At 38.5% G+C, this 17,706-nt stretch overlaps 1 protein-coding gene across 1 annotated transcript in view; it reads left to right on the forward strand.

The window, feature by feature from the left end:
- diaph2 (diaphanous-related formin 2) overlaps positions 1-17,706 on the forward strand; it is a 346,460-nt gene that overhangs the window by 105,640 nt on the left and 223,114 nt on the right. Inside the window, exons 7-14 of the mRNA XM_019364462.2 lie at positions 1,739-1,813; positions 1,924-1,993; positions 2,748-2,884; positions 5,904-6,012; positions 8,182-8,292; positions 9,596-9,708; positions 12,489-12,605; positions 17,005-17,123. Coding sequence (XP_019220007.1) covers positions 1,739-1,813; positions 1,924-1,993; positions 2,748-2,884; positions 5,904-6,012; positions 8,182-8,292; positions 9,596-9,708; positions 12,489-12,605; positions 17,005-17,123 — 851 coding nt within the window. The remainder of the gene's footprint in view (positions 1-1,738; positions 1,814-1,923; positions 1,994-2,747; positions 2,885-5,903; positions 6,013-8,181; positions 8,293-9,595; positions 9,709-12,488; positions 12,606-17,004; positions 17,124-17,706) is intronic.

Consider the following 17,706-nt stretch of genomic DNA (forward strand, 5'->3'; position numbering starts at 1 on the left):
ACCCTTTGAAAGTACAGAAGTGGCATAACCCTTTCAACAAACACATTGTCTAGATTGTGAGCACAGAGTGTTAATTTGTAAATTAATAGGTAAAAAAATCAACCACTATAAATAACAATAGCATTGCTAAAATGTACTTAACGTGTAAACACACACTCCTTTGAAGGTGGAAGGAATCCTGCTCTGCAGACAGCAAAACAGAGTCGTCATACTACACATTTACACCTTGTTTACTGTGATAACGAACATGATTGCAAAGCATGAAATTGTAATTATGTAAAAACCTCCTTATGGCAGAGGACATAGTATTTTTTTTTGTTTTTGTCTGCAGTGTTCTCTCACACACCTCGGAGATGTCTCATAGCATCCTAAAATCCCATATTACAGTTACACTGTGTAATGAACAAATTTCTCTTCACAAATATTGGTCCAATTTCCTGCTCTCCGAAGACTGACATTACCATCATTACTAAGGAGCATAAACAAAGACTGTGGACTTAGTGAATTGTGATTCTTGAGCCATGTCGCCTCCTTTCCCTCCGTGTTGTCCCAGTCTTTCATTAACTTCTACCTCCTCTGTATCACATATACATACAGCTTCATTGTTATTCTGCAGTAAACTGAGCCAATTTGGTCTTTCTTTTCTTTTATGGCTTCCAGCATGTGCAAAGTACATGCTGGAAAGAAACATTCAAATTGGAAGGCTCTTGGTAAACAGACATTTATAAAGACATTTCTAAACATTATAATGTGTTTTGTTTTTATTAAGAAAACAGATCATCATTATATACCACGGTAAATATTAATAACTTATAAACTGGCGCTGCTTGTCTGGTAATGAAATTTGAGTAATAGTAGGTAGGGTTTGTTGTGCGTGCTAATTTAGTCACAGATCAAAGAAATACCTCACCTCAACTTTGCTAGTTGCCTTAGGCTAATGCATCTCATCCCTAATTGAGGGTCTCTTCCGACTCACTGAGTCAATACAAATGGCTTTAATACTGAAACCATTATTATTTCAAATCATTGTCAAAAAGGTGGGATAAATCATTGACTTATGCCCCGTTAATGTCATAAAATTGCCCCATATATTTTACATTATTGACAGTTGGAGGCCCAAAAACAAGTAATGCTAATGATATAATCTCGCTGTGACCACACAGTCCCTCCCAGCCTCCTCCTGCCTCTCTCTTCCGCTGGCTTAGACAAACGGGCTCATCTGCACTGGATCATTTGCCGTCTCCTGATACGCTGAGGTTTATAGCCAGTTATCTCCCGCGATCCATTATCGATTACAATGTTATCTTCTTGCATTGCTTAATCTTTTGGCACAGTAACGTTGTAGCTCAGAGGGGGGGTGGTGCTGGATACAAACTGCTTGGCAATGGGAACACTAGTTAAGATGGATGGGTGTTCATTTGCTTGTAAATGGGTATAGTTTAAATGTAAACTGATTCAGACTGTATTCAGTGTCAGAGAGAGGGCAGGAGGGTTTTTGATTTGCAGCACTTTCTGTTAGGAATTAAAAATCACTACAACAGTCAATTTATCGAGTTAAGTGTTAAACCTCTGATATTACTCTGAGTGACTCATTTCCTCTGAGGTTAATGCAATATTGTTGTTTGTGCTTGCTTCTTTCTGTGAATCAGCGTGGCTGACAGCAAACCAGCATGGCAATAACAATTTAGAATGAGTATCGTGTGACCAGATTTTTTTGGTCTATGTGTTTTATTTACAGTTGGGTTAATAACTTTGGCCATGAGGGTCTCGGACTTCTTCTGGAGGCACTGGAGAAGCTGCTGGACAAGAAACAGTGAGTTACCTCATATATTCGTTGTTGAGTTTTTGCACAACATACTTTTCATTCAATTACGATACTTAAAATCTTTCTTTTCTTTTCTTTTCTTTTCTTTTTCTTTTCAGGCAAGAGCCCATTGATAAACGCAACCAGCATAAACTTATCCAGTGTTTGAAGGCTTTCATGAACAATAAGGTCTGTATGATTCAACAGACATAAGGCCATCCACCCTATTGATCACCCACATAAAAATCTCTTTTCATGTCAGTATTAAGTGATATTGCTCTGACGCAAACGAAAAAATCTAAGAGGGTGCGCAGAGACACTGGCCCGAAATGTTCACCAGCTGAACAGTAAATTTATTTTACAAAAAAATAAAAAGCACGCGAGAGCAAACTCTTAGTCCACTTACATTAAACATTTTATAAATGTCTCAAGAGGCCAAGATTCCAAACCTTATTTGAATCTGAACTCCGACAAGCCTGGGATAATGGGAGCGTAAAGCTAATTTTACCATTTCAAGCCCACAGTCTCAGATCTTTTAATTATCCTTTTTTGGGTAGTCTGGCTCATTTCTCAAAAGTGGCACACATTTCAAGGATAGATGAACTGTTGATATCGCTTCTCTTAGAGTTAATCCCCACATGTGGTCATCTCTACCCATTCTTTCAGTTGTGGGGAGACTACAAGGTACATGAGACTATAAGTATTTGTCCCTATAGTCCTGTCCTGAATTAAATTAATTCATCATCCTCTCTATTTTCTCCCTCGGCCTCGTTGTCCCTCCTTATAAGAAAATTAAGGCTAACTATAACTTACGTAGATTGGAGATTTTTTTTTCATTTTTTTACTTGAAGTGAAAGTTCTCTATGAATGCTAATGTTCTCATTAATTTATACCCAGTGGACTTTTTTTCTATATCCTCTCCTGTCTTCTTTTGTGCCCGTAGTATGGACTGCAAAGGATCTTGGGAGATGAGCGGAGTTTGTCGCTGTTGGCTCGAGCGATTGACCCCAAACAGACCAGCATGATGACAGAGATTGTCAAAATTCTCTCCGCTTGCTGCATTATCGGAGAGGAAAACATGTAAGTTCCATTCAGTTGACCTTTAAATTTAATACGCTCATTCGGAGACATCACGTTCACATGCGTAGGTAGTCTATCAAAGTCCAACCACCGATGTCTGCAGACGGAATAAGTTTTGTCTCAGTTTGCAGGTCAGTGCATTAAATTGGGAGCTTTGGTTTTCTTTGCAGGTTTAAAGATTTTAAATAACGTTGAATTTGAATAAAAGTCTTATTTGTGGTCTTTACTTTGGGTCATGTGGATGAATTGACCTTTGAAGTTGCTACCGTACTTTTGCCTAGCCTATCTCCTATGGAGATTTTAAGTGTTGATAGGATCACATATTTCTCAGGTTTCCTATATATTTTTCAATAAATCGCAGCTGATATAGAAATAAATGATTGACTGATGGAAAAACAAAGAAAAACAATGAAAGACATGGCCCATCACTGCTTTGTATATACAAATCCCTGTTTCTGAAATAGAGGGAACAGCGCAGGACATCCCTGTAATATTACTGTCGCTTCAATCTTCTCTCACTGGGTGGCATGTAGTCATACAGAGATTGCACCCCATGCTTATGTGTTTACCTGCTATGAGTTGCCACCGCATTTACAGGTGACCTTAGACGGCGTAGAAATCTCTTGGATCACATGCTCAGATGATGCAGTTTAGTCTGTTTAATGTGGTGAACTACTCAGTGTAGCTTGCTACAGACACAACCAGGCTGACAGCGTATAAATTGGATTTAGGGGAGTGTTTTTTATTGTTTCCCACAGGGCCAGACTAGAATAACAATGGCACTTCAAAGTCAGTCTGTATGCAGTGCTGGAAACAAACAAACCCACAAATTCTGTTGGAGAAGCTGAGTTCAGGAATGTGTCTGCTACCTCTGACAATTCAGATAGGCCTCAGTTATGACTGCATATGTTTTTTTTTTTAAAAACAAGGTTTATTAGTTTCATATCAGAGATTTTAATCCAGGCAATTTTTTTCTTATTTCTTAATTTTCTTTGTTTTGATTTTTCTTCCCAGTATCAGCTTCTAAAGATGCCAATTAAACATGTGTTTACTATAATGTAATTGTCAGACAAGAAATAATTATAACTATATGTACTGTTTGTAATAAAAAAGAACCTTTTTACTTCTATAAACACCAAATACAAATAGATGTGAGACATTTTGATTTGTCACGAAAGGTGAGGCATGGGTCAAACCACTAAGACAATAATGACTATTCTCCCATTTTTCTAGTAAACAGTCCTACTGAGCCAGGGTGTGCAAACCTGGACACTTTAGGGATTAGGGGGGCACTGTTAATGAATCCTGCCATCATTAATTCTAGTAATTAGAGTAACAAGGGATTATGTTTGGGTCTTTATATTGTCAAGGCCAGAATGAGTAGCAGAGCTGCCCTCTAAAGTTGCCTCAGACAGGAATGCTATATTAACAGGTTATCACAATTAGCAGTACTGGGGTACTGAGTTTCACATAGCTGTGACTTCCTTGGGAAGTCAAAATACAGACAATCAGTCACAATTAGTTTGACTGAACATTTTAGCAATGCACATCATTCCCAAAGCGAGCTTGATTTTATATAATAATGATTTTTCAGATAGATCCATGTTCTCTTCAGTCACTTCTTTACACAGAGACAGCATGCATACGCACACATACACAACTACTATTTTAAGCAGATACTGGCTATATAGATAGGACAGACCCCCCTCTCTCTCTGTGCGTCTCATCCGTGTCACTCAAAGCATTCAAGAAAATGTTGAAGTAAACATGGAGATCGTCGCCGTGATCATAGCCTTGCATTAAAATGCCCGTATCTTGTAGAAATGACAGCCAAAGGAGCTGAGGTGTCACTTTTTTAGCTCAGAAACTTCCTCCCCAACCAACATTGTGACGCTGGCTCATGTTCAACACCCACTTTAGCTGACAGCATCAAAAGGGAACACAGCGAGTTAAGCAGATCTATCTTGCCTGTTTTGAAGCGTCGTCTGAACTGGCTTTAAAGTTATTCAGTATGCAGCTCCCCACGTTTGTCTGACTTTGTAACCTCTATCACAAAGAATCATCCTTCTATTTATCTGTGTGTCAGGCTTCCTCTGCACATACAGTCTCATCGGTCAAGCGCACGGTCTTCCTCACTCACAGATTTCCTTCTGGTTATTCCTGATCGTAAACATTTTATTGTTTGAGTCTTTACAAATTAAGAAAAGTCAAAATTGCAAGTTTATTTGGCACATGTTTGTACATACATAAACATGCACTGATTTGGTATAGTGTGACTGTTTACTTACAATGCTAATTTAATTATTATTCATTACTATACTATAGCATTTATTCCCTGACTTCCATGACAGTAGGCTGAGCTACTGTCCTAAATTTAACAAAAGCAAAAGGGCAACGATGGCCCTGCAGTGACAGGGGCCACTTGCTGCCAGTTATTGGGTACACATGTTGTGAATCACTCTTCATGTAACCGCTCATAAGACATGAATTTACTTTTATTGCAGCCCTGTTTGTGTGGGTGTGGTTATGTGCAGCATACTTTATTCAGAATTTAGAGGCTAAAATTGCCCAACACTCTATTTAGTCGAGCTGCCTTGAGCCTTTGCAAGTGCTCTAATTTGCTTACCTTCTCAATAGGTGTATTTGAGTGTTTGAGCACTAGTCTGGCTGTCCCTGCAATAATTTGGACCCTGTCTCGTTCAGCCAAATACACGATTCCACAGTTGCTTTGACTACTAAACACATTTGCAGGAAAACCCTGTTTTTGTCTGCCATCTCCTTAGTAACAGTTAAAATTAGACACTGCAACAATAAAGGACTAAATTGTATATAAAGGGATTGAAAGCGGTAGAATTTGTCAGATTGACCAAAGATGGGCTGAGTAAATGTTCATGCCAACACACAAGGGAAAATAAGATACATGATGCCTGAGGTGAAAACTGTGAGCAAATGTCCTGGTAGCGATGTGATAAAAGTGTTTGTTGACTTTTGTGTTTGCCCGTTCTCTGTTTTCTACCAGCTTGGATAAGATTCTGGCTGCTATGACAATTGCTGCAGAAAGGAACAATAAAGAGAGATTTGCTCCAATTGTGGAAGGACTGGAGAACCATGAGGCCCAGCAGCTCCAGGTTACACACAAGTCCACTCACATAAGCATTCACACACACACAGCATGCATTCGTCATTCCCCTTTTATTACCTTTGGTGGATAAAAGTGACCTTTGTGTTTTAATGGTAATTACAATAACCAGTACACTGTTGTTCTGTAACACACTGCACTAGGTTTGCATTCGTGCTTCCAAACTTAGTAGTTACATTGACACACCTCCACAACCAGGTGCAATTTGATTGCACAACTATTACGCTGAGAAGCACTACTCAAACACCTCCTTCACCGCTGCTGATTTCCACATTCATTTGGAAAACATCACAAAATAATAATAAAAAGGATGTCGAATCCCTAATTTATATTTTTCTCCCGTCTTTCTTTTTTATTCGTTTTGCTGCTTCATTTAAATTCCCCTCCATTTTACAGATACTTCACGAGTATTCTTCAGCAACAAGAAAACTTTGTAATAGCAATAACAACACCCCTTAAAACGTGTATTTGCGAAGCCAAAAGGAGGAAATTACTTAAGAAATTACTTTAGCTGCGGGGATTGAGAAGTCTTGAAGGAAAAGTCATGAAGGAAACTGATGAGGCGGGTGGTAGAAGAGAAAGTAGATATTCTTTTATTAGGAGACTGTTGTTTTTCCTTTAAATTTTGCCGTTAATGAAATGAAGCTGGTAATTGTGAAGTAAATTAAAATGCTTTGCTGATGCAGGGGGTTCGGAGGAAATTAATAGACTTTTTATCCAAAACCTGGAATAGGCTCCAGAACTAGACCTCGCTAATGTGATTAAAATGCGTTTTACCCCAGTTCAGGGTATACTTGTCTGCCGAGCATGAGAAGAACTCTGACTTTCAACTTTAAAACCGTCCTGGCAGTGCCACTTTTAATTACGATGTTTGGAAGCCCCCTTTTGGCAGCACTGCAGCTCTCTAAACGTAACACACATAATGCCCTTACCCCCGACCGCTTCCCACTCCACAATACATGACTGAGGTATGTTTGAGGTGATTGATGTAAGTATCTATCTGTATGCAGCAGAAGAGAAAGAATTTTTCATGAGCTCCATGACTTTCTTCACTCACACAAATTCTGTGAAGGTTTGGTGGAGTTTCTTTTATGTGTCTGGCCTCTGGTGGATACAGTAAAATGTCAGGTTTCAGTGCACAGTTCTCAGTTTGAGGCCCTCAAGCTTTTCTCAAACACGGAGAAGTCTGTCATCACTCCGGTTCCTGGCAGTAGTGGCACATAATCAGCTGCAGTGCATCCTTTACTACAACAAACGTACACTTTTCAAGAGAATATGAATGCATTTTGTAATGCTCCTACGAGCGCTGCAGTAACAGAAAAAATCAAAGGTTAGTGGCGTTATTTTCAATTTTGTTCTGCATTTCACTGAGTAGAAAATAAAAAGCGTGTTCAGGTCGTAATAAGGTTGTAATAAGTTGATTCTGAATGTTGGTCTTTATGCAGATAAACGTTAAACTGATTTTGGTAAAACTTTTTACCCAAATAGCATTTTTAAACCTTGAAAAATCATAAAGCTTACACAGGGAAACCACACAGAATCAGAATTGTTCCGATTGCTGTTATTAACGCATATATACCGACAGTACAGGGTCAAGGTTTCAGGAGGCAGTGTTTTTTAGATTGTCTGTGGGAATCCTTTAGCCTGCTATCGATTCTCTGTCTAAGGGAAACTATCTTATTCACGACTTCCTCCCCTGAAACACGTTACAGGTCATTATAATTCATCAGTAATTTCCTCTTTACCCAAGCCAGCCTCATCCACCTACCTAGCACACACAGGCACACACACCACCACTCACTTTGAGGATTTCTCCTTACCAATAAATCCATTAATAATGCACATATAGTCAATAGACATACCAGGGTTGTATTTTCTACTTTCTGCAATTTTTCATTTGACTTGTCTCTCTTTACTTCCCTCGCCCCATCGTTGTGGTGTTTTTTCTGTAATTTTGCAGTTTGAAAGGAAATATTAAGGTGCAAATATTCACCTCAAATTACAGTTACGCTGCTTAGACTAAACATGCATCTTAGAGTTGAGTTAATATCTGATGTTGATACTTTTTGTTAGGTAAAATATTTAGTCGATAGTTTCTCATGAGTTTTTCTCTTGATTTTGTTTTTGTTTTGTTTTCGTTGTTTTGTCTGCTCCACAGGTTGCCTGCATGCAGCTGATCAATGCCCTGGTCACCTCCCCTGACGACCTGGACTTCAGGATACATTTGCGCAATGAGTTTTTAAGATGCGGATTAAAGAAGATCCTTCCTGTGAGTTAGCAGTCTCCAGAGAACACATTGTTTACATGCGTGTCATAAACATAATTTTTGCATCGCTATTGGCAATCCTCCCACGACAAGTTACCTCTCTCTTATTATAATTACTGAAAGCAAGATTTCCTTTTCATCACAACCCAAATAGCTTTTTGCGCACTTTAAACTTCCAAATAATTGTGATGTGAATGTTTTATGTAATTGTGGTCAGGCAGCATTCAGGCATTCAAGCCAAATTATTGAGATGTTAAACTGAGTTATTTTCATTACACAAATACTAGAGGAATACGTTTTATTGTTTTAATTTAATTAGTAGTAGTAGAAGCTTGTGCCAAGTATTATGCACTGCTAGCACCTCATCACGCAGGCATCATTATCGGCAACCTTACACATCTTCGCATGAGCCGAAAGGCAAACGAGCTCCAACTCATCATTCAAACTCTCATTTGTCACAAGTGGGGTGAAGATGTCACATAGCCAGTTGTTAATAAGTCATCCCAGCTGCGCCTGTTGATTATTACTGTCATTACTTTAATTATCTTCAATTCTGCCCCCTGATATGAAAGAGGCTCAGCGTACAGCCATTCATGAATGCCACGTTTACCGCTTTTAATGCCGACATTCAGACTGACACTCTTTCATCTAATTATGAGTTATGCTCAGGAGTCAGTGTTGCTGTTGGCAGAGAAATAGTCCACTGAAAAAGAAAGAACAATTTGTTTTGTTCTTATAGTCCTTGATGCATGTATTTGGCTCTCCTCCTCTTCTCCTTCCCTCCTTTTTTTTGTGCCATTGTGCACCTCCCTCTGAACCAGCGTTGCTTGCTGAAGACAGATGGTGCACCCAAAAAACGGTGCAGGGTGATTGATACCTGCAGAAATTGGGTTACATTTGGCCCTGTCTCCATCTGTAAATTCCACTGCCAGTGATTCATAGAGAACTTGTAAAGAGCACCTCTGTAGCCCCTTGTGGCTGGAACAGGTGTGCAGGAATTGGTACTGTCTGGAATACTTAGTGAGTTCACAGCATCTCAGTTCCCAGTTTTCTGTACACCTCGAAGAGGGAGATGAAATTTTGGTGATAGTTTTTTTTTTCTTTTACTTCTTCTTTTTTTTTTTTTTTAGAATAAATTAAGTTATAAATACCGTAAAGTGGAAGCCTGTGAAAATTGAATAGTAGAATTCTCACAAACCCATAAATGCTACTGCGTCTGCAACATTGTAATCTGCAGTACAGGACGACCTTTGGTAAAACTTAAAACACATTCTAAACTATTTACTGTATGTCTAACTCACTGCAGGAGCTAAAAGAGACAGAAGAGCTGGACATCCAGCTGAGGGTGTTCAATGAGAACAAGGAGGAGGACTCGATCGAACTCTCACATCGCCTGGATGACATCCGCGCAGAGATGGAATATCCTTTTGTCCTCCCTCTGTGAGAATATACAGATGAACAGTTCTGCAGAACTAGCAGTGAGAGATGAGTGTATATCATGGGTTTGGTTAAGCTTTATAGGCTGAAGCCCCCTCATGGCTTTGTTCATTAGAGAAGGATTAGAGGAGCTTGAGCACATTATCCAGCTTCATCTCTGGCCAGGTATACTAGGTAAATAACCCTGTAATCTTAACCTCCAACCTCTTCACTCTTTTTTATTTGCTCTTCTCCACTTCACTTCACTTTTTGTCTTTTGTCTGTTATCATTGGTCTGACTCTAGTAAGACTCCTGAGGGAGATATCGAATAGGAATACTCTTTCCCTTTCTTACCATTTAACATTTACAGTAGACAATTAAAATTTCCCATGAAGTGAGATTGTCCTAAATGGTAACATATCATATTTTTTTCTGTTTAAGTAACAGTCTGTTCTCGTTTCCCTGCTCCAATTTAGAAAGGTGAATTTTGACCTCTAGCTCTCTGTGGATGTCCATTTAACTCCAAACACTCAGAGTAGAAGTTAATAAGGTGATATGTAATTTAGTCCCAAGTTGGAAACTTCTTCAAGCACCCCAGACAAGAACCTTTTAATAATTCACAAATCTTCTCTAAGGCTATGTATGAATAGCTGACATTGTGAGCAGAGAAACCAGACTCTGACATTGTTATGCAGATGTTCATTCCCACAACCTTTTTCTTCCACCAAATCCCACAGTTCTAGTACATGCACAAAGTGCTACTGTGAGTGACAGTTTCTGTTGACACATGTAGGTTAGGGGAGGAGGTAATGTATGTGTATGTGGAGAGCAGATGTAGGGGGAAAAAGCACACCTAGATTAATGATGTGCTTGAGCAGGTTCACAAATGAGAAGGTCCAATGTTTGTTTCGAAGGACAATTTGGTATTGATCTGTTAGGTATGAGCATAATCTCAACGCCCAGGGCTACCCTTTGTCTCTTTGCCTGCATGCGGACACATTCTTATATATGTATAGACAGGTAGTACCTCTGTTACCTGAAGACTGTATATGTGTCTTGCAGCAGTTTCATGAATATTAACCTGAAAAGGCCTGTCTCCTCTGTGTCCGACCCAGGTCCAGGTGCCGAGGAGGTGACTCCAGGCCACTAATAAATATTAATGATCTGTGGAATGGTGATTGATTGACCCCACCACTGACTGGCCTACATCACACTTGACTGCCACTCATGTTTATTCATTATTTGGAGAGATAGTGTAAAGAGAGAGACAGAGAGTAAGAAAGTGAGCGTAAAGGAGGTGCCAATGAATAGATTGGCATTTTACATTAGGTTTATGTCTGCAGTTTAGTGATAGATGAAGCTAGTTGGATACTTTCCCAGTGTGAGCTCTTTCTCATGTCCTCTCAAATGCTGCTGTGGTGAGGCTATAATTGAATCTCACAGGCCTGGTAATTCTCCTAGGCTTCAAACTCCACTAATGCAAGGAAGGCAAAATGATACTTTAGAGAAGCCTGTATTCCCATCCCTGCTTCTCTAAAAATTTGATATGGGATAAGAGTTTAATTACAGACATTGTTGAAATTAATAGCAATTAATCGGACTGTCAAACAGTATTTAAAAGAATTGATCTGCTCCAGTTGCAGTGTGTGCACATTGTTTTGTATGGGTGACAGCAAGCCGGGCCATATAAAGATCGTAGATCAGTTTCTGCACATTCATTTAACGGATATTTTCTGTACCAAAAGCAGGATGGAGGGAAATCACGACATATGGTGCCAACATGCTGCAAATTTAACTCGATTGCTTTGTAGTTGCTGCGTTTCTCTTTGTAAATATTTTAACATACATTGTCAAGATCTGCACTTCGTGTTAGGATGGCAATCAGGTTTTTATCTCTGCAAGCTTAATCTACTTTTTTTCTGCCTGTGTGCACATTTCTGAGAGGCTTATTCCACTTTTTTTTCCGGAGAAGATGAGTGCCCATTGGGAAATCGTCTTTTCTCAAGCAAACAAATCAAACAGACTCCAGATCACTCATTTTTTTAATTGTTAGAGCTACACTTTAAGGAGGTTATCAGAACAGCACAAATATTTTCCTGCATTAAATATAACATGAACATTGAAAAGTTTTTCTCTCGGTAACTTTTTTAATTCATCACTTACAAATACATATTTACACATGAAGAATAACAATTTTATGTCTGTGCTCAATGTCAAAGCCATCACTACCTCCCCCTGGGAAATGCAAAAAGAAGATGTAGTCGATAACTTTTGGAAATTAAATAAAATCAATTTTTACTCCTCCTACATGTCAGTTTCAGTTTCAGCATTGAGACTCAACCATACGTTTGTCCTACGAATAATCTGATGCTCATCAGCCTTCGCTTAAAAATTCAAGCCAGTTTTTCTCTTATTAATTTTCCGTCTCTTGAAAAGTCTGGAATAAAAAGGATACCAAAGGGAGCATTTTTCATTCCTGATCCCTTTCCACAAGTTAGCTGTTTACACTGCTTTAGCTCTCTTGAGAGAGGATGGATAAGAGGAATCGCATCTCTGTTTGCTTCTGCACAGTCCTTGTAAGAAAAGCTGGCAAAGATAAATAACTATAATGAAAATGAGAAGTAATGAAAATCTAAATGTTTATTGCAGTTGAATGATCCTGAATAATAATGAGTTCAAGTTGGGGATTTTTTCCCAAGAAGTTAACCATAACTGCATTAACTCTAAAAAGTAGAACATGTCACTGCAGTAAAGTTGTTTTTCCTTAACCTTACTCTTGCACTGATATGAATGAGGTGTACCATCTCCTGTCCAATATGGTGAAAGACACTGCCTCAGAGACCTACTTCCTCTCAATCCTCCAGCACCTATTGCTCATCAGAAATGACTATTACATCAGGTAAGTTGTGTTTGTGTTTTTTTACCTACCACTAACTTTGTATTGACTGATGACCTTGTGGTGCTCTCTGTAAGTTTAGTGTAGTTTTTCCTTTACTTTTTTCCCCCATAAAAAGTGCTACAAAAAGCATACATTTCAAGGTTTAACATTAGGGACTTGGTTGCTTTGACTGACAGGTGGATGCTAGTACCTTGTTCTATAAGTTAAGGAGCTGGTGTTTTCAACCATGTTTATGATGCTGGTGCTTTCTGCCTGGTTATTTGTCAATAATCTGACAAATAATGAGGCTTTTTTGTTTAATTTGTGAACATCCCTGTTACTGAGCACGAATTAGCAGATATGAAAACTGTGAAAAGCAGCTGCACAACTGGGTCCAAAAGTACCACTGTAGTAGATTTTAAGTGAAAAGTGCAGACTTTCAGCTTTAATTTAAGGTGTGTAAAGAAAAATAGCATTAACTTACAAAAAATGTTGGACGGGTACACTGTAGCGACATTCTGAAAGGGGAGAAAAGCTTTAAAAATAGCTTGTAGCTGCCGTCAGTTTTCAGAATGATTATTAGCTGGAGTGTGATTTTGTTGTAACACAACGTTTTTCATTAATCCCCTTTATTGTGAACTCCAAAGTAAAAAAACAATGATCAGAGTACTGTAGGGATAAAATAATGCCTCCATAATTGCAACCTCAGTGGACAAACAGATTTAGTTTTCAGGTTGTCTGCATTTTTTAAGTTTGGTGCTGAGATTCACTTGAACTCAAGCAAGTACTGATTAGATTTTGGGGGTGGAGGTAAAGGTCTGATATCATTTCGTCCAATTCATGTCAGTGTTGATTCCTCAGGAACAACTGGGCCTAATTTTATGAAATCTAAGACAGCTCTAATCCAGGAATTCAAACGCTAACTTACTGTACATTAAATTTTACATGAATGTAGAATGGGATAAAGTGATGAAGCGGTGACATTTTCTATCCAAAAGGTCCAAAGTCGACTTCACTTTGACATAATGTGGAAAATGAGGGAACATTTTCTGCCCACGATTCAACACCATAGATATTTCATTCTTGGCAGGTTGCTGAATTCTTAACATTGCCCTCGTATTATATTTCTTCAAAGTGTTCACTACATAAATTATGAGTCTATACAGATATGGTTGTAAACTGCAACTTAACTGGTTAGCAGAGGCGGTAGTTTTAATTTAATTGATTTTAACCTGTGGGGGTTGCTTTTTATTTTACCTTTGAAGAGGAAACATATCAGTAGCCGGGAAGGTCGACACTCTTCTAAATAGAGTGATTCTGATGATTTCGCTGCTATGTCAGATCTTTTTGCAGAAATAAGACTTAAAAAAGAGAGTTCAAAGATGAAGGAAAGCTGTGAGGAGGACGATGAATTTACCATAGACAAGTTGCTGTTCCCCTCGAGTTATGAATTATGTATTCCTCATCTATTCTGAGGAAGTGAGAAATAGAATTCACATTAACCATCCAGTATCACTATGTCCACCTCAGCTCGAGTGTCCACAGTGTAAGCCGGCAGTAAAGAGAGATCAGTACCAAAACTCATAAAAATCTGACGCTCTTTTTAAAGATACGTTTTTGAATATTTTTTTCTTCTTGAGCCTGCATAACAAATGCAAGGAAAATCTCATAGCCAAACATTATCACCCGAAATGCATTATGACTGAGGCCTTTTTTTCCCCTCGTACATCTCTGCTGTGCAGTTAGGATGATGGAGGACACAGTGTTACACTGCATGCAGCTATTTCCAATAGATACTATCTGTCATTTTTTGGCCTTTGCCCTAAAAGTTATCAGCTTTTAGGGTTGTGGTTAAAATTAGGTGAAAGTGAAACGGGAAAGTGTGGCTATACCATTTCCACAACATGAAACTAAAACAAAGTGGGAGGCCAGTAAATGGATGGGTTTAACTGGGATTATTTACTGGTGGAAGTCTTTTAAAGGTAGCTTTCACATGAATAAACTTGTAGTTGTATTTTTCTATACAAAGTAAGACATTACATTTCTTTGTCATTGTATTAATTTGAATTAACGCTACACTTGGCTCCTTAATTCTCCTTTCAAATAATAACATTAAATGAGCGTTCATTAAATATTATAATTAGTCTTCTAATAATAAGACCTTCTATAATGGGCAGCTGCTCTGTCTACTGTAATTCCTTCTAACACAACACTAGTTGTTTTTCTCCCCTCTGGGGTTTTGGTGTATTTTTGATAATTAATCTCTCACTGCAAGCCTAATGAATGGGAGCACATCAAACCCACCCAGTAAATATAGAGCAGATCTGCTCTTTTGGAGCCTGGTGATATGGGGATTACACTGGCTATGTGGAGCAGAGCTGGATCAAGTGGCTGGGGCTGTGCTGAACTGCAAGCTATCACTGGAAGAAATGAAGGTGCCAAAGTAAAAGAAGAGGTGGGGAACGATGCAGGGGACATATGCTTGCTTCTGGAGCCCAGCCCTGCCCACTGTGGAGGGGCCTGACAGTTCTGGGTCACTCTCTCCGTCTGTAGTTATCTCCACCCAGCCCCTATCTGCCTGGTGGTGGTGGCGGAGGATGGAGGACGGAGGGAAAATAGGGCGGCTTATTGAGATAATAATGTGGTGTACATTGGTGACAGTTGTAAGCCGAGTGCCACAGTGCTTAAGCCATGCAGGGCGATGTGTGAGCTTTCACTCGCTTGTTCCAGTCGTGAGTGGGCGAATCCACCAGGCTTAATGTATGGCATTTCATGCTTTCAAAACAGAGCACCTAAATGCTGATTTATTCTTATTTGCTTTGGCTCACAATTTTGTGGCTTTTCATATTCCTGCTCATAACATGATATGGTCTGTCCACCCACAAGGTATCATCAGAACATAGCCTTTGAATTTTTGTGTAGAGTTAAAGCCCCGAAGAAAAAAAAACAACAACAAAAAAACTTTTCTGCATTTAATGTTTGATAACAAAGTGTGTTCCTTTTTGCTCAGATACATACTTGAATGATGTACTTTTTTTTATCTTTTCAGACAAATCACCTGACAGCAGACACATTATTCACGGTTCTGCCTGCTAACATAATTATTTATTTTTCGTGACATTAATGCTCTTTCATTGTAATGCTCTGGTACAGAGCCATTCAGGTGGGCAGTCTTTGATCAGACTTTGAGTGTCTTATTTAGATCAAAAATGGAATAAAATGTCAGGATTTTTGGCAGCTTGGATTTTCATTTTTAGGAAGCTATAAATGAACTAATAATGAATTAATATTAGCCACATACAGATTTACAGATTTTCCAGTGTTGGCTTTGTCATCTTCTTGTTGTTAAATTATACACCCAAATGGTTGCTCGCAAATACACATGTATTTTCTAAATAACAATAGAATTAATCTACATTAAATTAGTATTATTTGCCAGTGAAAGCCTTTCTGGACTGGTGTACCATGTAATTGTGCTTTTTAACAGAGGGACGTAGCTTTTGCTCACTGCACCCACTAAAAATATGTTTATTTAAAAGAGATGAAAGGAGTTCATGTAATTATTGAACCACTAGGCTGTTTATGCTGTTCGTCCAATTGATAATGCTATATTCCATCAATTAATTGTATAATAACTGTTATTGCCCAGTAAAAAATAAATAAATAGCATTGAAAGAATTAGTTGGTCCTATCTGTGTGCACCTGTATAAAGGATACTTTGTATTTATTCATTTATATTTAAAATAATTGAAAAAATCCATAATTTAGGTTTAATTTTATGAACATCATTTAGTGTCAGTTTTTCACATTTAATGGTTTTCTGGTCAACGTCTTGGTTAGAAAATAATTATCTCTTGGCTTGGAAGCTTAAACTGCCATTGTATTTGTTAAATGTCACTTGCAATTAAAGCTGATAATGGTACAGAGAAAAGGTCACATACCAACCTGTGTGCTAGAGTCGGACTCTCGGGCTGATTCGCACAACCTTCTTGAAAACACCAAGCACTCTGTCACACTCCTAACTGGCTGACATGTTTTTCTATTCATTGTGCTTTCAATTACTCACATTACACTGATTAGATTTACATTTCAGTTTTTATGGTTTCTCTAATTGGCAAAGATGATTGCAAATTATGCAAGAGGGCAAGCATGGCCTCGGCTACTGTCAGTCACCTTGAAATTGAAAGGCTAACACATACTTGGGTTCTGTGTACCCATTAATCTGCTAATTCCATGTAAGGGGTGATCACATTTAATAGGGTGCCTATTTTGTCCAGCAGCACCCTTTTTGACATGGCATTTTGTGACCTCTGGGCTGGATAACAGACTCATTTGTGGTTAATTAGCCTTGTGGAGTTTGCGTCACTCATATCTTTCTGTGGTTTGTCTAATTGTTCTACTGTGTTTCGTGACCCTTCAGGCCTCAGTACTACAAGGTGATAGAAGAGTGTGTGTCTCAGGTGGTCCTCCATCGCAGCGGGATGGACCCAGAGTTTGTCTATAATAAAAGATTGGATGTGGACTTCACCCACATGATTGGTAACTACAGAATTGTTTCATAATCATTTGTTACTTTCTAATTACACATACTGTAAGACGGCACAACGATGCAGTGGTTTGAACTGTGCCTGTTATGTCATATGATATGATGTGTGTTGACAAACAAAATCTAAATGTTAATATATGAATAAAAAGTCACCTTTACTTAAGGTAAAGCAAGTACCTTAAGTAAAGGTGACTTTTTTTAGATCCTGTGCTTTAGGAGTTATATTAGATTCATTATTCTCCCAGATCCTTCGTCTAACATCTCCAGTGACTTGTCATAAGATAAGAGGGTCATTTAATTATTAGATAACTGAATCCAGTTAATTCAGAAAAAAAACCCTGTTATTCTTTAAAAAAATCTAGCTTGTAGTCTTCCAGTGAAAACATCTATTTGCACTGTATTACTAATGGGTATCTTTTTAAACAGAGAAATAAATAACACCACTTTGTCTCTCTCAGTTGTGTCACCAACAGTTCTGCAACTTGCCAACAAAGGGTCATTAAAAGTTTCTAAACCTATCCACAGAGGATCCGTGCAGTATTAAAGAAGTTTTTTTTTCCTTCTCTGTTCATTCGG

The sequence above is a fragment of the Oreochromis niloticus genome, linkage group LG2 (assembly GCF_001858045.2).
Source record: "Oreochromis niloticus isolate F11D_XX linkage group LG2, O_niloticus_UMD_NMBU, whole genome shotgun sequence".
NCBI lineage: Eukaryota > Metazoa > Chordata > Actinopteri > Cichliformes > Cichlidae > Oreochromis > Oreochromis niloticus.